General features: G+C 42.0%; 1 protein-coding gene across 3 annotated transcripts; it reads left to right on the top strand.

Moving 5' to 3' along the window:
• Window positions 1-4468: 4468 nt before the first annotated feature.
• On the top strand, window positions 4469-25011 carry POGLUT3 (protein O-glucosyltransferase 3). 3 transcript variants are annotated; one of them, XM_032838315.1, is made up of 9 exons: window positions 4606-4685; window positions 7478-7650; window positions 10756-10953; window positions 13524-13810; window positions 16070-16286; window positions 17952-18148; window positions 19313-19507; window positions 20800-20904; window positions 22523-25011. In XM_032838315.1, the coding sequence occupies exons 3-9, from the start codon at window positions 10857-10859 to the stop codon at window positions 22646-22648; spliced, it is 1224 nt and encodes a 407-aa protein (XP_032694206.1). In that variant the 5' UTR covers window positions 4606-4685; window positions 7478-7650; window positions 10756-10856; the 3' UTR covers window positions 22649-25011. The 3 variants fall into 3 exon arrangements, with proteins under 3 accessions (XP_032694205.1, XP_032694206.1, XP_032694207.1); XM_032838316.1 differs by having other exon boundaries at window positions 4611-4685; window positions 7475-7650; XM_032838314.1 differs by lacking the exon at window positions 7478-7650 and having other exon boundaries at window positions 4469-4685.
• Window positions 25012-25712: the final 701 nt, after the last annotated feature.

The raw sequence follows: 25712 nt of genomic DNA, 5'->3' as shown, positions 1-25712 counted from the left end.
AACGCCTTAGAATATCCCGTTTAAATGTACAAAGTGATTATGTAAATATTTTACTTTCCCACCAAGTTTGTGAATGTATTACCACTTAGAGGCTCTTTCTGACTGGCACACCTGTGTTTCTGAAACAGGTAAGCCTTAAGCACTTTTGTTAAAATGTGGTCAAATAATCCTTTTATGTACTTTTCTCAATCCTGTTCTGTAGATACGAGGAGTGTTACAAGATAAGGTGCAAATTTAAAACAATGCCTATGTTGAAATAAATGATTTAAATAGATGCACGTTTGGCTTGGTTTTTATTCCCATCCTCAAATGATTACTTTTAAGTGTGAAAGTTTCAGGAAGAATTCTAAAAAGGTGTGGCAGAGAGGGGGACCAAAAACTTTCATTCAAATCTCTCTGGTTGTTCTTGAACGAGATCAGCCATATGTAGTTTCAAAAAAACACAGGGACTTGCTTCTCTCTTCTTTCATTTGTACCCAAAAGCAATCGACTGACCCATGAAGATCAGTCTATCTGGTTGCATGACAGAGGAGGAAAGAAGGTCTGGCATTTCTCTGTGAGAGGAAGAAAGTGCTACATGGAGTGTTACCCACTGCCCAGTAGCACTGGTAAAAGATAAACGGTTCTTTCCAGTTGAAATATAAGACATGCAATATTAAGTAATGGATCTGTACCAATCTTACATCTTTTTTAGAAAAGCAACCCAAAGGCTGTGTCCCTACCAAGGACAGGAGAGTGTTGTCATCTCGAATGTACAGTATTATATTAAAATGGAAAATACATTGCATGAGCCAGGATTTTGAGTGGTAGACTAAAATCCTCTCTAGGGGACTTGGGTCAAAAGAAGGACTTATTAAAGCATGTCCAGTTTGCTCACAAACGCATTGACAGGGCTGACAAAATAGATACTAAGTTGAAATTCCAGCAGCAATTTCTCAGATGATGCCAGGGATTTGGACTTGTCGTGGGAGCCGCGGTCTCTGTAATGACCAGGAAGGCAGCAATTCAGGAGAGAACCAATACACGGAATCACTGTATTCGTCTTCCCAGAAATCACACCAGCGGAAATAAGAGCCCTGGTGTATACAGACTTACAGGTAAGAATTTTTATTGCTACAGTGGTGGCAAAAACTGAAAACAAAGTGAACACTTGATAAGAAAGAACTGGATAGGGGCGCCTGGGTGGCTCAGTGGGTTAAAGCCTCTGCCTTCGGCTCAGGTCATGATCTCGGGGTCCTGGGATTGAGCCCCGCATCAGGCTCTCCGCTCGGCGGCGAGCCTGCTTTCCCCTCTCTCTCCGCCTGCCTCTCTCCCTACTTGTGATCTCTATCTGATAAACAAACAAAATCTTCAAAAAAAAAAAAAAGGACTGGATATATAATGGAACACCCACGTATGTGATATTATGCAACGACTAAAAAGCATAAAGTAGAAACATGTAAGTTGACTTAGGAGAATTTGCATGAGGTACTACTGAGTAAAAACAAACAAACCTGCATACGCATGTGTACATCTAGAAGGATACATAGGAGGCTGCTATGTCCGTTGCTACATGTGCCCAGTTGGGGTAAGTGGTATGTTCAACCGGGGAGGGAGAGAGAAGCAAACTTATATTGGGAGAAGCAGTCTGCCGTGGGTCTTGAACACTTTTGCTGGGCATGCCAAGAATGTAAGTCCTTGACCATGGTTTGCACATGCCATTTCTTTCCCTTTTTAAAAAAATTTTTTTAAAAGATTTTATCTATTTATTTGACAGAGAGAGATCACAAATAGGCAGAGAGGCAGGTAGAGAGAAAGGGGGGAAGCAGGCTCCCTGCTAAGGAGACAGCCTGATGCAGGGCTCGATCCTAGGACCCTGGAATCATGACCTCAGCCAAAGGCAGAGGCTTTAACCTACTGAGCCACCCAGGCGCACGCCCCCCCCTTTTAATTGAAGATTTTATCAAGTAATCTCTATACAACATGGGGCTTGAGTTTACAAACCCGAGATCAAGAGTGCCAAGCTCCACTGCGTGAGCCAGCCAGGTGCCCCACACAGGCCATTTCCTAGGCCTGTATTTGTAGCCAGCAACCTTGAAGGATGAGATCACATCTCCCCTCTGGCCAAGAGCAGAATTGATTCCCCTTGCTGTGAAATCAGTAATCCCCTGAATCTGGTGCATTTCTCTTATAATGCAACACACTTCACACATCTGTGATGGACTTTCGCATTGTCCCCACCAGACTTGCGGGCTATATATGTCTGCTGGAGCCACCATTACAAAATACCACAAACTGGGGGGCTTAAACAACAGAATTCATTCTCGCACAGTTCTGGAAGGTAGAAGTCCCAGATCAAGATGTTGACAGGTTTGGTTTCTCCTCCTACAGAGGACTGCCCTTTCACCACGCCCTCCCTGGGTCTTTATTCTGTGCCCAAGCATTCCTGGTGTCTCTCTGTATTTACTAATTTCCTCTTCTTCTAAGGACAGCAGTTAGATTGGATGGAGGCCCATCCTAACAGCCTGCTCTCACTTCATCATCTCTTTAAAGGCCCTATCTCCAAATACACATTCTGAGGTCACAGAGCTTAGTGCCTCCACATATGAATTATGGAGAAACACAATTCTGCCCATAACAGGGGACATGGGGAATCCAACACAAACCAACAGGAAACTCTGACAATGAATAACAAAGTCCTTTGTCTCTGACCCAGGAGTTGTGTGTCTTTCGACAGCATGTCCTTCAAACAGGCTAACCTGTTAGCTTGTAAGAGGCAACAATCCCGATCTGCAGAGTTCTCCACCCTCATATTTTAGCACCCACCACACAGCCTTTGTCTTCCTTTAAAACAAGAGTTTTAAAGTCCGAGGATAATGTCTAAAACATAGCAGGCATTGAATATGTATTTGAAATTCGATTTAGGATGAAGAATCTAGTCAAGGCACTGGTTGATCCAAAGAGATATGATTTTAAAGATACGGAGGGCAATGAGGAAGAAAACCGTTTGGTACAGACTCGGTACTGCCAAACAAGGGTTCAGATTCAATTATGTGGCTTCCTTGATGTGTTCTCAAAAAATACTGGGGTTATTGCAAATAGGATGTAATATATTAGGCCGTGTTTTCCTATCATCCTGTACCAGCCAACCCTCAGATTATCTCTGGGAAATTTTTAAAGTTTGATTTTGGAAGAATATGAATAAAATGTGTTCTACACAATTTTTCAAAGTGATAGCTAGAGCACAGCAATGCTTCCCACTGAAAGCATGCAGACAGCCCCACACACTAAAAATTATCAATGAAATACTAAGTAATGCTATGCGTTAGCCCTACAATTTACCAGTGGTTAACCACCAGTTTCTGGAACTCTTTCCAAAATACAAAGAACACTGCCTACAACCTCTGCTCAGTATTACCAAAATAGGCCAACAGAACTGGGGAGGAATTTGCCCCAGTAAAAAGTGGTCAGAGCAAGAATGCTGAGTAACCCAATTAAAGGCAGGAGATGAAAGGAGGTGCCTGATTCTGGCATTTCTGGATTGAGCTCTGTCAAGCGGGTGCAGAGTCCCAGTGTCCATTCTGTACTTTGGGGCCGCCCTGGCTCACCCAGCCTGAGCAGAATGCTTTATTTTCTTTGAACAGATTGGAACCATAAGCCGATAAAAGAAGAAAAAATATTTAGCAAATGCAGATCAAGGGGTGAGAGGAGGAAGGCAGACACGGCTGCCAGTGCGTTAGGGCTCCTGCCAGTCTCTTCCTGGACCCCACCTCCAGCTTCTGAGGAGTGACCAAGACCAGTCACACCTCGTTGACTCAGGGGACCAGAGCCTCCTGACAGAGGGGAAAGGTCGCCTGCCAGGCTCAGGGCAAGTCCTCTGTCCACCCTGATACCGCAGTGCCTAACTGCTCCCCTGAGGTTTGAGCCCAAGCTGGTGTGCGCTCCGAAAACGCACTGGGAAAAGCAGAATGTAGGGGAGGGAGACTGGGAAGAAGGGAGCGGCGCTCCACAGAGAAGAGCCAATTCGGCGGGTGCCGGCGTGGGCGCGAGCTGTCAGAGGTGCCGTGACAGTGGCTCTGCACCACGTGGACCCAGTGAGATTCCTGGGCTGAAGGCACTTCCCGAAGGACGCGACGTTCTTCGCTGCGGGGCCCTTTCGCTCGCCCCACGGCCATCCCCCTCGTGTTCGTGTCCCTTCACGGCGGTTTCCTCCAAACGGCTCACCAGCTCCGGCCGCCGGGGGTGCGGGCCGAGCCCGGCGAGGTCTCGGGGCGGAGGACGCAGGCTCGCGTCCTCGGCCTCACCGAGCGGGCCCCGGGGCCGCGCTCCCCGCCGGGTCCCCGCGGCCCGACGCGCCCTCCGCTGTCCCCCAGCCGGGCGCCGGCGCTGGGGCCCGGAGAGCGTCGGGGCGGGCCCGCGGGGCTGCAGCAGCCGCCCCCGGAGCCCGCCCCCCGGGCCCGGCCCCTCCCCGCCGCCGCCGAGCCGGACGCCGGGCCCCGCCACCATGCGCCGCCTCCCGCGGGCCGCGCTGCTGCCGCTGCCGCTCGCGCTGCTTGTGGCCGCGGGGGCCCCCGAGGCGCCGGTGAGCGCGCCGCGGAGCCTGGTGTGGGGGCCCGGGCTGCGGGCGGGCGTCGTGCTGCCGGTCCGCTACTTCTACCTGCAGGCCGTGAACTCGGAGGGCCAGAACCTCACTCGTTCGCCCCCAGGTATAGCGTCGAGCCGCCGGCCTCCGCGCCCCACCCCCTCCGCTCCCCGCGCGTCCGGGTCCCCGCCGCGCCCGCGCCCCTCGGGAGTCCGCCCGCCGCCCGCCTGGCGTCCCTCCCCGAGCGAGCGTCGCCCTGACTCGGCTCTGGCCACCTCCCCTGCCCCGCCTCCCGGGACGCGCTGCGGGGAGGGCGTCGCGGCCGAAGTCTGTCGAACGAACGGACGAACCAACTCCGCGCGCCCTTCCGCGGCGGCCGGGGCGCCGATGCCGGCCGGCGTGTCACGGCCCGAGGCCGTCTTCCCGCGCTGTGCCAGCACGCAGGGAGCGCCGCCCGCGGAGTCATCGAGCCCCAGACCCGGCGCCGCATTACTGGGCTGAGGCCTGGGGTTTGGCACAGCCGGACCTTCCGCCGGGCGCACGCCGGAGCTGGGGGCCTTGCGTTCTCGGAGGCCCAGGGCGGGCACGAGTGAAACCCCGCGGCCGTCGGCTGTTCCCCTCCCTAGGGTGGGTCTTGTCCTTGAAGCCCTTGTGTCCGGGCGTCCTCCCACGTTCCCCTGCTCGTCTTGCCTTCGCACCTTCTTCCAGCTCGTCCTGCTGGGTTCAAGTTGTTGCCGGTCGGGATCTGCTCATTTCTGTCTCCTTGATGTCCAGCCAGCCCGCACCCTGTTTTATCAAGAGACAATCAGAATAGCCCAGCGCCTTTTCCACCGCACGCAGGAAACTATGACTAAACTTTTTTCACTTTTAGAAAGGCTTTCCGTGGCCCTAAGGACCAGAATAAAAAATTCTTAAGCCCAGATTCAAAGTCTTCCACTATGGGGTGTATTTTCTCCTTTATAGTTTTCTTTCTTTCGTAAAATTAATTTTATAATGTTATAATGGGGGGTGCTTTAGAAAGAAAAGGGAGAACAAAGGAAAAATTAATTTATACAGGAAAAAAGAAAGTGACATGATCCAAAGTGACATGCTGCTAATCTTACTATTAATGAAAGAGCTAGACATTCAAATAAAATTCTATTCCTTAATCAAAAAATATCAGCAAAGTTTTTTTTAAGTGGCAGTACTCAAAGCTGTCAAGAAGGCATGAAGATACTCTCAGACAGTGACCTTCATCCTCTGCTGGTGGGAGGGCAAATTCCTAAAACGTTACGGGAAAGCAGTTTTCCAAATGTACCAAGTGTCTTAAATATTTACAAACCTAATGTACAAAAAATAAGTTTTAACAGTGAGAAAATGTAATTTAAAAAAAAATATATCCTTTGCAAACAATGCCGGTGCTGTTTATTTCTGGTAATCTGATTTCTAGGTATCTGACCTGAGAAAATGATCAGAACATGGTCAAAGATTCCTATGCAAGAAATTCTTGCCACATTGTCGTCATTTATTACAGCAAATTTAACTAGCCAACTCTGAGGTCATTGCTAAATCAAGTGTGGTACTTTCATGGGATGGCATATTGACAGCCCATTAAAAGTTAACATTTTAGGTTCCACTTATATGAGGTATCTAAAGTAGTTAAATTCATAGACAAAGTGGAATGGTGGTTGCCAGGGGCCAGTGGAGGAGAGAAATAGGAAATTGTTGAATAGGTGTAGAGTTTCAGGTTTGCAAAGTGAAAAAGGTTTAGAGATTTGTTGCCTGAAAATGTGAATTTACTTAACACTACAGAACTGTACAGTTAAAAATGGTTAAGATGATCACTTTTGTTATATGTTTTAAGTTTTACTTTTAAAGTAATGTTTTAAAATATTTAATAAAGCTTAAACTAGGTTATGGATGGACTAAACAGGAAAGAAAATATATAGTTGCACTTTAATTTTATAATAATTTTATAATAAATAGATGAAACTATACCTCTCATTAGTGTTCTCAGTAGTTCTAACATGAGAATAAAGATTTTTGTCTCACTCTTCTTTTTTCCCAAGAAAATTTCCCCCGACAGTAATCTTAATGTTTTTATGGTCAGGGAAAGAAGTCATAAAAAACAAAAGACTTTCAGCAAATCTTTTCAGACAACCTCAATTTCATACCTTTGGAATCTCCCTATTTCCTCTTATGCTACTCAATTTTTAGCTTCCATTAAAAGGCTACTCTGTAGTTTTGAAAAGCTCATGCAACTAGGTATTGTACATTTTCTGCCATCATTCACTTGCAGGTCCTAAAGCTTTTCCTTCTCCAAGAACTAAATGGGGGAAAAAAAAGGTCTTTTTTTTTTTTTTTTTTTCAAGACATAGACCTTCTTACATGGCTTAACCCAGATTCCCTTGATAATTATCACTCCCATTTAACAGTGTCACATTTATCTGACTATCATTATGCTGCGTATCTCCAGGTTCCTGGATTATAAGCATGTGACCTTGAATGGTCTAAAGCAGGGGATCTCAAACTGGAGTCCAAAGACAGAAATTAGACAGTCCATGACCTTGGATATAGGGGAAAGAAGCTATCTTGACCTTTGTTTTTACTCCCTTCTGACTTAAATGTAGTATTTCCTTCTATTAGGAATGTTTAAGCAAAACCTACTGATACTGTTATATTGTCAACATGAGACATCATGCATGACAGAGGTGCTCTGTAAATACCACGGAGAAAAGAAAAGAAGGGATGGAGGGAGGGTGGTTGGAATCCGTCACGATGGCTGGATACAGATACTCATTCTCTACTCAGTCCTCCTTTACCTTCATCAGTAGTGATAATCTGCATAAAATAATCGTACTTCCTACTTTTGTAGCACTGCAGTGTTTTAAACTGTGCCCTGTTTAATTTGTCATCCTTAATTGTCCTGTTAAGTAGGAAGGCTGGATATTACTCTCTTCACTTTACACCTCAGACACTGAGGCTCTGAGAAGCTAAAATGTTTTGCCTGTGGCCCCACAGCCATTAAGTGTCAGAGCCAAGAGTAGACACTCATCCTCTTTCCATTTAATGAAACCTCCCGTAATATGGTTGTCGTGCATCAGTTCTCGGTAAGTTCCCTTGGCCGTGTGGGGTTGACACTTGTTACAGTTGCAGGGCCTTCATAGTCTTCCTAAACAGCCGGGAAGGCAATGACTCTCTGGTACCAATGGTGCCAGAGGTTATTTCTCCAACTCTGACTTCTGCAAACCAAAAGGCTAATGTGATACAGTGTGACAAGGTGGCTGCGGCATGGGCTTTGAAGAAGGACTCAAGCTGTGTTCAAATATTGGCTGTTACTCATATGTAGTTGACCTTGGGCAAGTTACATCACTTCTTGGAGTCTTGGTTTCCTGATCTGTAAAATGGGGGTGACAATGCCTATGTTACAAATTTTTGTAGGAAACAAATAAGGTAGAAAATGTAAATGAAAATATCAAGCTCAGGACTGGCCCATAATCACTGCTAAAGTCTTCAAAAGTTCTGATTCTAATGATGCAAGACTTTGATATTGCTAAGCTCCTCGATCTAGGTAGTCTTTGCTTTCTCATTCCATTAGCTTTCTCTCCTAAAGAGGTTTGAATTGAAGTAGAAAAATTCAAGTTGAACTGCAAGTATATTCCATTATGTTAGCCTTTGGGGCAAATGAGAATTCACATTCCTTCCGTTTGAAGCATTTTCAAATCACACTCTCCTCAGTTTCTCTTTTATGAGGTTAAAATTGCTTATTTCTATTTCAGTCATCACAATTGCTATTTTGTGTTGATTTTAACATTAATTTCATGCCAACAATGACACAGGCATGAGAGTCCTATAAAAATAACTGGACATTTAAAATATGTATTTCCAATGACTCTATTTTAATTTTGTTTTTTTTTAGCTTTATACATTTATTTTGAAATGTAGCTCTTAAATGCTATTTAAGAAACAAAATTTTATAACTGGAATAGACAATACAGATCTAGTCCAGTACTTTGAATTTAAAAATAATGAAGCATTTTGGGGTGCCTGGGTGGCTCAGTGGGTTAACCCTCTGCCTTCCGCTCAGGTTATGGTCTTGGGGTCCTGGGATCAAGCCCTGCGTCAGGCTCTCTGCTCAGCGGGGAGCCTGCTTCCCTCCACCCCCCCCCCCCGCCTGCCTCTGCCTGCTTGTGATCTCTCTCTGTCAAATAATAAAATCTTTAAAAAAAATAATAATGAAGCATTTTGGAACCAGTTTTTTCTGTAAATCCATTTCATTCCAAGATGATCACAGAATCATTAATATGTTTGTCTTATATCTGTTTTGTTTATTTACAATCACAAGTTTATGGAGAACAGGACTATTTGACCAAGACACTTAACTTTTCTTTTTTTTTTTTTTTTAAATGTTTTTTTTTTTTTTTTTTTTTTAAGATTTTATTTATTTGTCAGAGAGAGAGGGAGAGAGAGCGAGCACAGGCAGACAGAATGGCAGGCAGAGGCAGAGGGAGAAGCAGGCTCCCCGCCGAGCAAGGAGCCCGATGTGGGACTCGATCCCAGGACGCTGGGATCATGACCTGAGCCGAAGGCAGCTGCTTAACCAACTGAGCCACCCAGGCGTCCCGACACTTAACTTTTCTGTACTGGTTCCACTTTAGGGAGAAAATTATAGGTATATCCTCCAGGTCCCCAGGCTCTGCCTTCCTGATTTGCAGTCTGTATATGTGTTTTCTAAAATCAAGTGAGAAATAACACAAAGCAATAACCAATGTATTTCATGTAAGCATTTCAGGTAAATGGCTAATATTTTCAATAATTTTACATTATTAACTTTTTCTTACAACATACCCTATATTTATTACAATTCATTGATTTTAGCAGATATCTTTCATAATTTTATCACACTTATTTCAAGGATGTCTAAATGTATTTTTTAATAGCAAGTTGTCAGACACTATATTACGATTACAAAATTAAAGAGACCACGGAACACCTCTCCTCACCCACAAGAAAAAATTACAATGCTTGAAGGTCAAAAGAGAGTACAAGCTTCACTCACAAGATTTAGAAACTAAGGGTGAGAGAAAGAAACTTTTTTCAGTAATTTAAAAAATATATATTAAATATGCTTAGTTTGATAATATGATAGATGTGAGATCAAAGACTCCTTCCATCACCACTATTTTTTGCCAGGACTGTGAATTTCAGAGGATTCACCACTTTTTATAAAATATTTGCCTTTGATATGGTGATGAACTGTGGTTAGGACATCAACTGATCTTTGTTCTCAGAGGTCTTGAGGATCAGATCCGTGCTGAGGGCAGATATATCCACTGGATTCTGGAAAGAGGGATATCACATTTATTCCTGGATCCCAGTGATAGTATTAATCACAACAGTATTGTCTCTAAGCCTCAGTCAGTCAGCTCATATACTACCGAAAGAGAAGGGAGGGTTTACTAAGCAGGTATTGTTTACCCTGAAATTTCCAGAAAACCCACAGAATTTTGGAGTTCAAAAGGGTGTTAGATTCTTCTAGTATAACTTCCAATCCAACCTGAGGAAACAAGCTTAGAGAAGTAAACTCTAGTATTTACAAAGTGTGTGAAATGTGTGTGTGTGTGTGTGTGTCTGTCTGTCTGTCTGATATTTGGGCACGGTCTAATAACTAGCTATAATCTCTCTCTACTTAGGGAAATAGGCTTAGAAGTATTACTCAAAATTCAGGTTAACCAAAGGGAGATTTCCTCAGAAATGAGGGTTATTAGGTATTAAAATGGTTTACGAAGAGAGCTGGTATATATTTTACAGGAGAAAGGTGGATTGCCTTGGAGCTCTGTCATTCTAAGAGTTTTTGGATTTTTAACCATCTGGGCTGATTTAAACCTACCCAAAGGCGAAAAGAGCAAAGAGGCAAAAAGGTCATCTCTTCCTTGCTTTTCTAAAGAACTGATCTTGTTCATTCAGTAAATCTTTACTGAAAGACTAATGAATCAAATGTTGACTCAGATCTTTGGTTTCAAGACACAACCCAGACATGGTTCCTGGTCTCAAGGACCTTCCAAACTAAAATTATTTTGTTATTATTTTGATAGTACAGAAAAAATTAACTTTGGAGTACAGACACCTATCCAATAATTGGCAAAACAAAATAACCATGAAGTAGTAGCTACATACATACTTACATATATATATTTTTTTCTTTTTTCTTTCAGGTCAAACACTATTCAAAGTAGTAATCAAATCTCTTTCACCTAAAGAATTAGTCCGGATTCACGTCCCAAAACCTTTGGACAGGAATGATGGGACATTTTTGATGCGATACAGGATGTATGAAACTGTCAGTGAAGGGCTGAAGATAGAGGTCCTTTACGGTGATGAGCATGTGGCTCAGTCTCCTTATATTTTGAAAGGTAAGTGCTTATATCACACAATCCAGAGCTAGCCTTATATGTGTAGACTCTATGCCTTTCCAAATGGTTTAGGATGACCTTGAACTCACGTACAACAGAGTGAACATGTATACATACCTCCTGGAGCTCAACTGTACATAGTTCTGCACCTGACATGGGGCTTGAACTTGCTACCCCAAGATCAAGAGTCACATGCTGAACTGTCTAAACCGGCCAGGCACCCCTCCTGGAGCTCAATTTAACTTGGAATTTTGCAGGAAAGAAAACTAAAGAAATTTGAATATCTTGTGTACTTACCCAGGCAGATAATACATCTGGCACTCTTCATTCTTTTATATAGATCTACATTTCTGTCTAGTACCATTTGCCTTCTGTTCAAGGATACCTATCATCATTTCTTCTAGTGCAAGAATACTGGTGATGAGTTCTCCCAGCTTTTAAGTATCTGAAAGAGTCTGTATTTTGCTTTCATTTTTTTAAAGACATTTTTACTAAATACAGAATTGTAGATTAACAGGATTGGTTTTGTCTCCTTTTAGTACTTTAAAGATGTTGTTCTACTGTCCTCCTACTTGCATTGTTTCCAACAGTATATCTGCTGACCTCCAAAACTTTGTTCCTCTGCGCTGCTAAAGGTTTTCTCTCTAAGTCAGTTTGAACAATCTGATTGTACATGCTTTGATGTAGTTGCCTTCATGTTTCTTGTGCTCGGGTTTGTGGAGCTTCCTAGATCTTTGGGATTATAGTTTTCATTAAATCCAGAAAAATTTTGGCCATTATATCATCAATATTTTTTTCTGTTCTACTCCAGAGTTCCTCTCACAATTCCAGTGACCCCTATATCAGGCTTGAGATTAGCCCACAGCTCACTGATGCTCTTTTCATTTTTAAAATTCTTTTTTTCCCTCCATTTCATTTTGTGTATTTTCTATCATTAAGTTCCCTAACTTTCCTTCTGCAGTGTCCCCTTTGTCTTTAATTATATCCAGTGTATGTTTCATCTCTTGTTTCTTTCTCATCTCCTTGAGCTTTTTTTCTGGAATGTAGTGAAGTTACTTGGAGATAATTTGAAACTATCAAATTTTGCTTTTACAATTCATTAGGTAAGACCCGAACCATGTTTAGTCTGGGGCTAGTTATTCCCCACCACTCAGGGAATACTTCTCTGCCTCCTCTACCCTGAGTCCCAGGAATTAGGATGCTTCCCAGTCTGCCTGGTATGAACAGGTACTATTCCCAACCCTGTATGACCAGTGGGTAATGTTGCCTTCAGTCGTTCTTGATGGTTCTTTCCTTGCCTTGGATAGTTTCCTCCCTTATATTCCCTCTTCAGAAACCCTAAATACTTGAGGGGGAACCTTTTACAGATCTCTGGAGTTTTCTATCTGTGTCCTTTCAGGGAATGTGTCCTGCAAATGTCAGCTTACTTGTTCTCCCTGGACACCTGGCTCTATCCCCTCAATCCAGTGAGTTTTTCTGGATCTGGCTACATTTCTCCCCCTGTCTCCATAACCTGGAAACTCCCTAAGGCAGTAAGCTTATGAACTATAAGGATCACTTCATCTGTTTCCCGTCTCTCAGACTCAGTGTCTTTCACTGCCTCATATCCGGTGGCTCAAAACCCATTTCATATATTTTGTCGCTTTTTTTGGTAGTTTCAAGTCGAAGGGTAAATTGGTCCATATTACTCATCTTGGTCCAATAGAAATCCTCAAGAAACATAAATAATTTCTTTGAAGTGTTTATATTTATAAAATTGCATTAATCTTTATATTTTTATATTAAATACATCTTGAAGTAAGATATAAAATTGGTGGGGCGCCTGGGTGGCTCAGTGGGTTAGGCCTCTGCCTTCGGCTCGGGTCATGATCTCAGGGTCCTGGGATCGAGTCCCGCATCGGGCTCTCTGCTTGGCAGGGAGCCTGCTTCCTCCTCTCTCTCTCTCTCTCTTTGCCTGCCTCTCTGCCTACTGTGATCTCTGTCAAATAAATAAATAAAATCTTTAAAAAAAAAAAAAGATATAAAATTGGTATAAATTCCTTCTAAAATGAGTCCTCAAAGAAGTTTTATACTTATGGCTACGTACATTAAAATTACATGGCCAGATACCCCTGGGTTACATATTTCTTCTTTGAGATGTGCTGATGGAGGTGATTTTAGAGATTCAAGGGAGGAGGCCTCCATCTTGTCTACAAAAAAAACCTCACCTACTCTGTAATAATGCCTGAAAAGTAATACATTCTCTTTTTCCTTGTGAAAAGGTAAGTTGTTTTATGTCCACCAGGTATTTATGACTCACTGAATTTATCAGCTCGTTGGCTGAGAGTGGGTTATATCGGAAGAGAGCATACAGTATACTAGAGGAATGATTGGGGGATGCAAAGTAGAAGCACAGGACTCTGACACAAGTACTTTCACCATGGATTTGTTTAGGGCAGATTATTCCCGTCTGGAGAACCTTAGACCACACCAAGAAGTCATCCCATGTTCCTATCAGGGGCAGAAACAACCCTCTGTGCGGAGGGGTTTGTTAATGGAGCATGGCATTACACGTGTTTTATCTTCCCTAGGACCGGTGTACCACGAGTACTGTGAGTGTCCAGAAGGGGATCCTCAGGCCTGGCAGAAAACTCTTTCTTGTCCAACCAAGGAACCACAGATTGCAAAGGATTTTGCTTCCTTCCCCAGCATCAATCTCCAGCAGATGCTAAATGAAGTTCCAAAAAGGTTTGGGGATGAGAGGGGTGCCATTGTTCACTACACGATTCTCAATAACCGCATCTACCGGAGATCTTTAGGGAAGTACACAGACTTCAAAATGTTCTCGGATGAGATTTTGCTGTCACTGGCAAGAAAGGTACGGGAATGAATTCATTGGTTCTGAAAAAAATACAAAGTTGACCCTTAAACCACACGGGTTTGAACTGCATGAGTGTACTTATACATGGACATATTTTTTTAAAAATATATGACAGTACCATAAATAGTATTTCTCTTCCTTATGATTTTCTGAATTAACAGTTTCTTTTCTCTAGCTGATTATATTATGAGAACACAGTATATAATACACATAACATAAAAGATGTGTTAATCAATTCTTATGTTATTGGTAAGGCTTCTAGTCAATAGTAGGCTACTAGTTGTTAAGTTTTGGGGGAGTCAAATTTATACACAAATTTTAGACTATGCGGTGTCAGCACCTCTAACCCCTGCATTGTTCAGGGGTGAGCTGGAGTTTACTTATTTCATTGTAACTTTGGGATTCTTAGAGCAACAATGGCAAAGGATGGAAATGGATTCCAGGCTTGGAAATGTGCATCTAATGTGTCCACCACCTGAGTGTTCATAAATTCTCCCCCCTTTATGGATCTTTCTTTCCTTGAATTAAGTGGCTTGAGGCCCCATCTGAGGCAAGTAGTTTCCTACGGAGCACTCCCAAGGTTTCTGTGGACTCCCAGACATGTTGAGCCTCGAGGTCACTTTTTTTTGAGACTTATTAATGAGCTGACAAATGAGAGTAGATAAGCAAGAGCGTGAATCATCAAGTCCCCTGCCCTTCCCTCTTGTTCTAGGTTCTTTGCCCAGTGGCTGAGAAGAAATCCAAGATAAATGAGACTGATCTCTGGACTTAGAGTGGCCTATGCTAGTGGGACTTGTTTTTGTCATTTGGAAGTTAGAGTAGGATGTGAAACAAATAGTGGCACCTCAGCATGATAGGCCTGTAAGAAGAGCCGGTCCCCGGGGTGAAACTGCCTGAGGAGAGTGAGCCATCAAGGAGGTGACATTCGGTCTGGGTTCAAAGGACGAGAAAGGAGACTGCCAAGTGAATAAGTAGGAGAAGAATATTCCAAGTGAGAAGGGAATGACCTATGAGAGTGGGTGGCATTTTCAGAGAGTAGCCGAAAGCTTATTGGCCCATGCTCAGGTGGAGCAAGATAACACGGCCTAGCTTTCTGGCCCCAGAGTTTAGAGCTTGTCCTGCAGGCTTTAGGTTCTGTTGACCTTGATGGTAACATTGATTTCGGTTTTAAGAATTTTGGCAGCAAGGTAAAATCAGATCAGATTGGGGAGAGCCTAGTATCAGAACACCTAGTGAGCAAGCTACTGCAACAGTCCAGGCAAGAGATGAGAAGGGCCTCACATAAGGCATTGATCATGGAGATGGACATGAAGTGGCAGAGTCCAGAAACAAAGGTAGATGTGATGCAGAGGTTTGAGAGTGGAGGAAAACAAGGGCTTGGATCTAACCTTATCAGTTCTCAGGCAGCTGGCAGGGAGAGTTCTTGAAGCCACTTTCTTTCCATACCATGTCCACTTCTATAATACTAAGTAATTTTGATAATTTTTTAAAAAAATGTATTAAGTAATCTCTATGCCCAACATAGGGCTCGAAACCATATCAAGAGTTGGATGCTCCAACATCAAGAGATGGACACTCCAACAACTGAGCCAGCTGGGCACCCCAATACTAAGCAATTTTTTCAAAAGATTTTATTTATTTGACAGAGAGAGAGAGAGAGAGAAAAAAAAAACACAAGCAGGGGGAGGGGCAGAGAGAAGGGAGAGAGGGAGCCCAATTTGGGGCTCAGTCCTAGGACCCCAGGATCATGACCCAAGCTGAAGGCAGACACTTAACCAACAGCCAGCCAGGAGCCCCAGTACTAAGCAATTTTATTTTATCGTTTTTTTTAAGATTTTATTTATTTATTTGACAGAGATCACAAGTAGGCAGAGAGGCAGGCAGAGAGAGGGAGGAGGAAGCAGGCTCCCCGCTGAGTAGAGAGCCCGATGTGGGGCTCGATCCCAGGACCCTGGGACCATGACCTGAGCCTAAGGCAGAGGCTTTAACCCACTGAGCCACCCAGTCGCCCCTAAGCAATTTTAAATGCCACCTCTGAACAGTGGGAGCTTACTCCTGGTTAAATGAATATGCCATGAACCATCCTCACCCACGATTTTCTGCTACTGCTGATGACTGAGAGGCATTCTTCTCTATTCTGCTGTTTTCACATATTCACTTTTATCGGGAATGTTTTAAGAAGCCAAAGAACGCAAGCATTTAGTACCTAAAACTTAGGTCTTCCCGGCACTGATGTTTCTTCTTTTGTTTATTTAGGTTCTTCTCCCCGATATAGAATTTTATATTAATCTTGGAGATTGGCCTCTGGAGCATCGGCAGGTCAATGAAACCCCAGGCCCTTTACCTATTATTTCATGGTGCGGCTCCCTGGATTCACGGGACATTATCCTTCCAACGTATGACATCACCCACTCCACGCTCGAAGCAATGAGGGGTGTCACCAATGATCTCCTCTCTATTCAGGGAAATACAGGTAAATTAAACTTTATTCTTGAGGGAAAAACAGAGGCAAGAAGGGAATGTTCAGTCGGAGAGAATAAAGGTATATATCTAAATAACCATTGTTCTTATTTTCTAACAAAGAAAAAAGAGCAGTGTAGGATTCTTCTAATCCAAAAATTAGATATGTGGCTTGGGCTAGTCATGTCCAAACCTGCTGTAACTGAGTCTCCTCTCTGAGCTGGTCACTTGTAAATACCATTTGGAAATAATGTATTTGGCAGGATTGTCACTTAATACTGACTCCAATTCCATTACATTGCTGGGTGAAGGGAGCATTTTGAAAAATATAAAATGATAAGCAGACGTGAGAGAATTGTGGTAACAGTATAATTAGGGTATTACTACCTCCAGCACCTAGGAAGGAGTTTTCCCTTTCCTCTTTCTGCCTTGCTTCATCCTTCAAAATCTAATTCCTCCCTTCTCCCCTTTGACGGCCTTACCCTTAGGGCACAACACACTCTCGAACTAAACCAGACGCCCTGAGTAGAATGAACCCTGCCTCTCTTTACAGCCTCTGTTGCGTTTGTGGTTTGGTAGACTCGTTTAGTAGGTAAGACCGGAGACTCTTCGTAAACTACTTTAAGATAACATGAAATGAAACTGACTTTTTATTTGGGAACAGTGAATTCTGAGAAGTGTGTTAAGTATTAGAAAGAGTGACCCCCCCACTCCAGTTTCTGTTTTATGATTTATCCCTTCAAATAGTAATAGGTGTTAACTAATAATCTCTCTTTAGAATGATAGAAATAGACTTAAATTAATTCTCCTAGAATACTTCCCTCCCAGGAAAGAAATTCACACACACACACACACACACACACACACACAGAGTTGGGCTATATATGTGTTTTTATTTCACAGCTTAGTAGACAAAGTCTAATAAATCAGAAACAATGTGCTCAAAATTCTGAACAACCAGGGATTGAAGATGTGGATGTTACTTAGTTACATAGTTTGTTCCGGTCACCCAGTCACCCAGTCGAAGAACAAATCCGAGCTCGTTTTTTATTGTGAAGCATGAAGGATGGAAGAAGGTAGTGCCTTGTGAGTGGTCCAAGTCATTGAATGTCTTTTGCTTTGAGCTTGACCCACTGTTATTTTGGATATCTCCTAATGTCATACAGCAGACTGTCCAATATTTGAGTGAGCTCTCACGGGTAGAAATTAAGGACATCTGGTGGCTCAGTCGGTTAAGCATCTGCCTTCAGCTCGGTCATGATCTCAGGGTCTTGGGATCGTGCCCCACCCTGCTCAGCACGGAGTCTTCTTATCCCTCTCCCTCTGCCTGCTGCTTACCCTTCTTGTGCTTTCTCTTTCTCTGTAAAAAAAAATAAATAAATAAAGTTTATTTATAAATAAATAAAATCTAAAAAAAATAGGTGAAATTGGAGCATGCTTTTCTGTGATACAGCACATAAAAGGACTGTTTTTAAAATTCTGAACTGGAAAATATGTCAGGCAAGTTACTTGATCCCATATTTTTTTGAAAATAGCACCCTATTTTAGAAGATGGGTTGATGATCAAAGAGCATTAATAGCTTAAGTGACAATGGTAGATTACAGATGATTATGCTTACTGTTTTTTTAAATGTCAAATTCATATCACATTTTTTTTTTAATGGCTTCAAACTTCTAGGGCCTTCCTGGATCAACAAAACAGAGAAAGCTTTCTTCAGAGGTAGAGATAGCCGAGAAGAGAGGCTCCAGTTGGTACAGCTCTCCAAGGAAAATCCAGAGCTCCTAGATGCAGGAATTACAGGATACTTCTTTTTCCAAGAGAAAGAAAAGGAGCTTGGAAAAGCTAAATTGACAGGTTTCTTTGATTTCTTTAAGGTACGCATTTACGTCTTCCTGTATGGGTAGGAAGTGATAAACTTGCGATAAGTCTACAGAATCATTGGGTGGGCCCGTTTCTCCAGTCTTGTGAGCTGGAGCACACTTTCTTACTTTCTCCCTTCCAAGCTTAGGGAATTACAAAACTCATTGTAATTTCCTTTTTGTTTTTTTGTTTTTGTGAATTCTGTCTACCAAAAGGCCAGAACTATATTTAATACTCAAAATATAGTGCAGAGATTAACCAGGGGGTTTGGGGGCATTTTTCTCTTGTTTATATTTGTTTTCATAAACTGGGAATATAAATACCTTTTATATGAAGTGATCTTAAAGGCTTTTGTAAACAGAGAGAGTGTAAATTCCATAGAAGTAAAATTGGAGCTGGAATTGGGGTTCACATCCTGTTTGTGGTCCTTCCTCTGTCACTGACTGTGGGACCATCATCTCTTCACACCCCTAAACATGCAGGATGCCTGCCTTGTTCCTCAAGTATTGTCGTGAGGATAGGGATGTGAACAATGTAACAAAATCTGACTGGCTAGAAAACTCTTTGGTACCAATTACTCAAAAAAATTAATGACCAAACCTGCGAGTATTTCCTGTTCGTTTCAGTGTGGTTATAATAAAAAGAACATTTGATTTGACAAACTTAGGGAATAGAGGTTTATAAATTTATCTGAACACATGATTTTCTCATTTACAAAACAGGAAAGAGGAAAGAGCTTATGGTAATACTTGCTTCACATGGCTATGCTCCAGTGAGGCTTAATTCCCGTGAAAAGTGATTTTGAAATGTAAAGCAAGGCTTATTAACCCAGCAAATGGGCAAACGGGGTACATCTTGTGTTGCTAGCATCACACGAATCCCTAAATGTCTCCAAGTTTCTGTCTCCTCAACTCTAGAAGTGAACCCTGGATCCTGGGTTAGAGCCCTGTTTCAGGCTCTCTGCTCAGTGGGGAGCCTGCTTCCCCCTCTCTGCCTACTTGTGATCTCTCTCTCTGCCAAATAAATAAATAAAATCTTAAAAAAAACCCCACTTTTAAACATTGAAGTTGGAACGTGGAAAATAATTCCTTTATATTTAGTATTATAGCATTGATGACAAGCAAAAGTGAAGCAAATAGCTATTTTTTCCTTTGTTTATGTTTGTTTTAATCTTTTAGTACAAATATCAAGTGAATGTGGATGGGACCGTGGCGGCTTACAGATATCCATACCTCATGTTGGGTGACAGCTTGGTTTTGAAGCAGGACTCGACGTATTACGAACATTTCTATATGGCACTAACGCCTTGGAAACATTATGTTCCAATTAAAAGAAATCTTAGTGATTTACTAGATAAAGTTAAGTGGGCCAAGGTACGTTTTCTGCAATTTTAATTTCTTAAGGCAATAACAGACTTAACCAGGGTTATTTACATGAGTTCCATCATGACCAAATTTCACTTGACATAATTTCACAAAAGAAATGTTATTTTCTGAAATTTTTGTTCCCATGAAATATCTAAAAAATCAACATCAGAGTCACTTTAATACCCTTTAGCCAACATTTTGGAGGATTTTTAGAAGACTTGAAGTCTAGTGTTCTGTAGAATATGGGTTTTTCTGAAGGACTCAATATTCATGTATATACGCACAAGCAAAAACACACTAAATATAAGTGACAGATTGGAAATCCCAGGACTAGAGTACTCGATGCACAAGAAGACATTGAAGGCAATTGTAATACCCTTTTCTTTTCCCCAGTCAGGAAAAAGGTACAATGAATGCATGGTATACACAACATCCCAAGAATCACAGATTTCCCATAAAATAAGAATTCTTTTTTTTTTTAAGGAAACATATGACAAAGCTGTCATGTTTTATTACGAAACAATAAAAATTCCCCCTTCTGTTGGTAGGACTTCATTCTATTTCTAAGTTTCTGAGAAGTGATATTCAGGTATGCAACTAACTGGGTGCCTGAGGCAGAATCATTCTTGTGACCCTTTATAAAGAGTCAGGATTGCTTGCCAGTGGCTTTTTTAATGGGCAATGTGGTAGAATACCAGCTATTTTCAAAAAGTATATTAGGAACAGTGACCGTTCCTGATACTGAAGGAAAACCTGTGGGTTCTAATGACTGAATTTATGAATATAGCAACAAGACAGGCCTTCATAGGTACTGTTTTATGACAACTTCTGGGCTCTATGTATCAAAATGAAGTTTTTAAGAGACGTTATAACATGCAACGAGATTCATTTTATTCCAGATTGTATTTTAATATCAAGCAGAGAGGCTATGGGATTGCAGGGGATGGGGAATGAGCCCTAAATTTCTTGGGTAGCCAGGATAGTATGAGGGGTAGTCACAAGAGAGAAGACTGCATGTCTAGTGTGCATTTGGCGGCGGTGGGGGGGGGGTCCTGTGGACCAGGGTTCGAACATGTGTGACCACTTAGGTGTAACATGGGGGCTAGAAACGTCAATTTCTTGTCGATTTCTCAGAGTCTCGCTCTGAAGTTGTTTTCCTCGTGTCCCCTGTCCCCATGCTGGTCACATTCAACCCGACCTCTGTCCTGCTTCATACTCAACGGTAGCCTCCTTTGGGGGGTGGGGAGGTTCACAGGAGTATTTTTCTTTTATTGTGTATGTGCGTTTAACCCTTTCAGGAAAATGATGGAGAAGCCAGGAAGATTGCAAAAGAAGGGCAGCTGGCCGCGAGGGAGCTGCTGCAGCCACACCGGCTCTTCTGCTACTATTACAGAGTACTCCGGGTTCGTCCCCACAGCCCGGCGTGTGGTTCAGGTGTCCTCACAGCCATACTGGGCCTGAGGACCACACGTCCTGAAAGGGTTCAGAGCATCAGCTGGTGGATCTCCGGGGAAGCTGAGCACCAGCCCAGCCCGAGGAAAGATGGGAATAGTGTGCTAAGGCCTTTCATGGTTCTCCATATTCATAGCTCCACTCACTACTATGAAAAACAATGCTTAGCGCCCTTACGAATATAGATTAAAAGCGCCTCTTAGCTGGGCATTGCTATCTTTAATTAGATGCCCTATGGAATTTCTAGTTTAGGTATTTTCTGAACCTCAGAGAACATCTTTCCTTATCTAGAAAATAAGGGGGTTGGACGAGAGATCATGAACATCTCTCTGCTCAAAAAGCCTGCCTCTTGGTTCTTCTTACACCTTGAGATTCATGCTTTTGCTATCACAGTACAGGATGGACAGCAAGTATTTAGCTTGCTGTAGAAAAAAAAAAAAAAGAAATGTATTTATAATGGTTGTAACACCTCAGGCCTAATTACTGAAGTACAAATGTTTATTGGGAATCTAAGAATTGGTGATGTTCTAGCCAGGAAGAAAAGAAAAAAACAAAGAATGCTTTTGTTTTTAACCTAAACTTATTTTTCTGTGGACAGGAAAAAAAGAGGTACATTTCTTCAGATGTCTGTGGATATCATTCTCTTATAGAAAAATTAAAATGATAAATTACACCGTTTACTAAAAGCAGCCTTTCCCTTGAATGAGTTGTATACCCTCTGCTAGTCTATCTATAATATTAATAGTAGGAGTTTCTCCCTCTAAAATGTTCATTAGGTTCTTGTGCTAATGTCAGTTATTTTGTTGGGTTTGGCCCAGCACCAAGAATCTACAGCTAAATGTATATGAAACCACTGAATCAAAAGTCTAATTTATAGCAATGTTTCAGTCCATGATTAAAGTTAGAGGACATTACACAGGTCTGTCACCATTGACAAAATCTATGTGACTATGAGCTTGAAGGGAGGAGTGTGTGAGACCCTCAGCTTTATTTTTTTTTTTAAGATTTTATTTATTTATTTGACAGAGATCACAAGTAGGCAGAGAGGCAGGCAGAGAGAGAGAGGTGGAGGCAGGCTCCCTGCGGAGCAGAGAGCCCGATGCGGGGCTCGATCCCAGAATCCTGGGATCATGACCTGAGCTGAAGGCAGAGGCTTAGCCCACTGAGCCACCCAGGCGCCCCACCATCAGCTTTATTTTTGAGATGCTTATTATCTCTTGGTTGATTTGAGTGTTCAACAAATGTAATTATTCATTAATGAGGGGAGGATAAATGCCAAGAGGTGCGGCTGTTTCAAGTAGGGACCCTTGGCTTAACATCCCTTTCCTAGAGGCTTCCTACGTACACCTCAGATTGTGGATTCGGGTTCTGTGTTAGATTTCAAAATATCGCACTTAGTGCCTGGACCCCTGAAGTTCAAATGCAGCTTCAGGACCCAATAAACCAGACCTTTGGTTTTCATCTCAAGATAGACAGCAGCTAGGAACACTGGCGTTGGGTGGGGTAGGGAGGATCCAGTGGAATGAAGTGTGGACTCATCTTTCAGTTGCCTTCCAACATGTATTTCAGAAATACGCGGAGCGCCAGTCCAGCAAACCCAAAATACGTGATGGGATGGAGCTCGTTCCTCAGCCAGATGATAACGCGTCCCCGTGCCAGTGCCTCCGGGAAAGACCTTCCAGAGAAGAGCTTTAAGTCAGCTCCCATCAACACTCCTGCAAGCGCCAGCGACGGGTTGAAGGCAAGCCTTCAGACAGAGGCCGGGCTGCGGTGAACGCAGTCGAGGAGACTCACGTGGACAGGCAGAGCAAGATGAGAGCAAGTGTTACAGGTCTCTTTGAATATAATTTTCTGTTGTGTAAAAACCTCCATCATCAACATCACAGTTTCTCGAAACAAAACTTGCGGGTCACTGTGAACAGAGAGGCTTTGCCAGAATAGAAATCATTCTCTGTGAAATGATTTCCACCATATTTCCTAGTTTGTTCACTTTCCCTCTCCCTCTTCCAATTATGAAGAAAAAATGTTGGTGCAGTTTCCTCCCCTCTTATTGAATAACTTCTCCTCCTACAAGCTGCTTTGGACATTCCGTAATAGCAAACCTCCTCTTGGAAGGTCTGATAAGGATAATTAAGGAAGAAGAGCACGGCTCCCTTGTTGAAGGTAGCTTGGAGACTGTGGAGGCCACATTTTTTAAAGCTCACTCATATGTCTTTAGCTAAGTTTTATCAAGGCCTGAGACAAAATTAAGGAGAAATTATGTCGTAAACTAGAAATTCCCAATCTATCAGGGTAGCACACCCATCGAGGACAACACAATTATTAGTAGATGAGAACATTCTGCGGGTACCACCCATTATCTATATTGAATAGATGGAAGATAACAATAGTCAGGTGGGGCTCTCTACTACTTTTTTGAATCCTTAAAAGGGACACTTGAAAACAGGTGCCAGAAGCAGTAGAAAGCCTGGTACCTTGGGAATTCACCAGTAAGCTGATAAGAAAGGCAAGCATCCTAACTGCACCTCTCCTCTGTTTCAGTGCATTGCTGCAAGAAAAACTTTGGAAATTTCCTTTGCTTTTTTGGACAGGGTCAAGACTTAAGACTTATAGCTCAGAAATCCATTACACACTCCTTGTAAAACCACCAATCCAAGATCCACTCCACTAAGGAACACACTCCCAAAGCAAAAGCTAGCTACACTCCAAGTTCTAAAAATATTTACTCCCCTAATTGAAATATTTACTTAATCTGAAAAACAGTGTCACCACTTTATAGTCGTCATACCCTTTTATGAGGTCAAGAAGAACACAGAATTGCATAACTAGACGAGAGCATAGAACAGTATCATCAAAACCACGTATTCAAGGGGAACACCCACCAACTGTTCAAAAGTACAAGGTCACGAGTATAAAATAAAGGCCAGCTGTACTAAGACCATATGCATGAAGCCATGTCCTGCATTTATTGTACATGGAGTTTGGGGCTTGTCAAAACAAATTACTGAAAGAAAATTTGCCCTCCTTCCCACCACCCTGCTCACCAACCCAGGTTCTTCCTTGTGGCTGATGGCATCTTGTTAGAAACATCTTAAATTTTTAAAATGCCCACCACCTGCTGCCAAACAAGCCTGATAGTTTAAAGTGAACTGAGCTACACCACATAGTTCTGAGCACGGAACAGGAAAAGGACGGTTTTAAGAAATTAAGTGGAGTCCTCAAAAAATTCCACAGGGAGTGAGCAGTCAATCTAGATAATTTTCCATCTGCCCAGCTCAGTCATAATCTTTAAAAAAAATTAGTTTTACACGGCTTTCTGGTTTGTTGACACGAGTATAACTTAATAAAATTGTTTTGCTAAAACCCTGATTTTTTCCCCTTGGAACTCACACAGTATCTACATATTCCATTAGTCGATTTTAATACTTCACTTCTCATTTAAGAAATCTGACTTTTAAAAGGAAGAGCGGGGTTTAAAGATATGCAGGTAAATACAATAAGTGCTTTTATCTAAATAAGCTGCCAGCATGTTCATTGCTGTATTGCTTTTATTAGTACAATATTGGAAGCACCTTAAATAGTTTTCATGAGGGAACTGGCTAAATAGTTATTGATATATAAAGGACTGCAATACAACTGGTTTTTTTTTAAGTAGCTCTATATGTACTATCATGAAAGATTTCCATTACAGTATTCAGTGAAAAAACTAAGAGAACAACATGTATAATGTGAAACCATGAATGTAAAAAACAAAAATATATTTGTGTGCTTGAAAGTTTGGAAGGATTTTACCAATATCTGAGAAAGAGATGGAGAGAAGGGAATTACTTTTTGCTGTATACCTGCCTATGATATTTGTTTTTACTACAAGTAAGAATCAGATTGTAAAATAAAGAAAAATGTAAACCTAGGAAAAGACTCTAAGTGCACAAAAGATATACATAAGAAAATGGATATTTATATTTTCCAGTATGCTTTTTTAAATCTACTCTCTAGAATTTTATATCATGGGACATACTATATATACTTTTTAAATAAAGTAAATTTTCTAAATAAAATTTTGAGAAAGATAATTTCTGTTTTTAAGAAAGACTGTAACCAGCAGGGGACCTGGATGACTCAATGGATTGAGTCTCAACTCTTGGTTTCAGCTTAGGTCATGAGCTCAGGATCCTGAAATTGAGCCCCAAGTGGGCTCCAAGCTTAGTGGGGAGCCTTGAGATTTTCTCTCTCCCTCTGCCCCTCCCCCTGCTTGCACTGGTGCTCTCTTTCTCTCAAATAATTAAACAAATAAATCTTTAAAGAAAGAGAAAAAATATTGTAACCACCTATAGCCCTGGTATTTCTGTTTAAAGTGAACTGAGCTACACTGGTCTAATTTTAATTTTATTGTGTCTTCCTGAATAAATGAACCAAAACTACTATCACTGCCACTCAGCCCCTAGTAGGTATAAATCTAATATTAGGGAGAAAGAAATTTGGGCTCGACACCATTATTTTCTCTTATTTCAGGCAAAAATACAAGAAGTGCAGTGTCTTCTCTGGTTCAGGTCGCCATTATGCTGGTATAGCTGTAACTACGTACGGTGAAAAATGTTAACTAGACTTATTGTAGGGATCATTTAGCAATATAAATAAGTCCTAAATCATTATGTTGTACACCTGAAAGTAATGTATGGTATGTGTCAATTATACCTCAATTAAAAAAAAAAGTGGTTTAAGCTTCACCAGCTAAAGAGCTTAACTTTAGAAATAGCAT

Source organism: Lontra canadensis, unplaced genomic scaffold (genome assembly GCF_010015895.1).
Source record: "Lontra canadensis isolate GAN:19392208 unplaced genomic scaffold, GSC_riverotter_1.0 scaffold104, whole genome shotgun sequence".
Classification (NCBI taxonomy): Eukaryota; Metazoa; Chordata; class Mammalia; order Carnivora; family Mustelidae; genus Lontra; species Lontra canadensis.
This window is presented reverse-complemented; position numbering and strand designations above follow the sequence as displayed.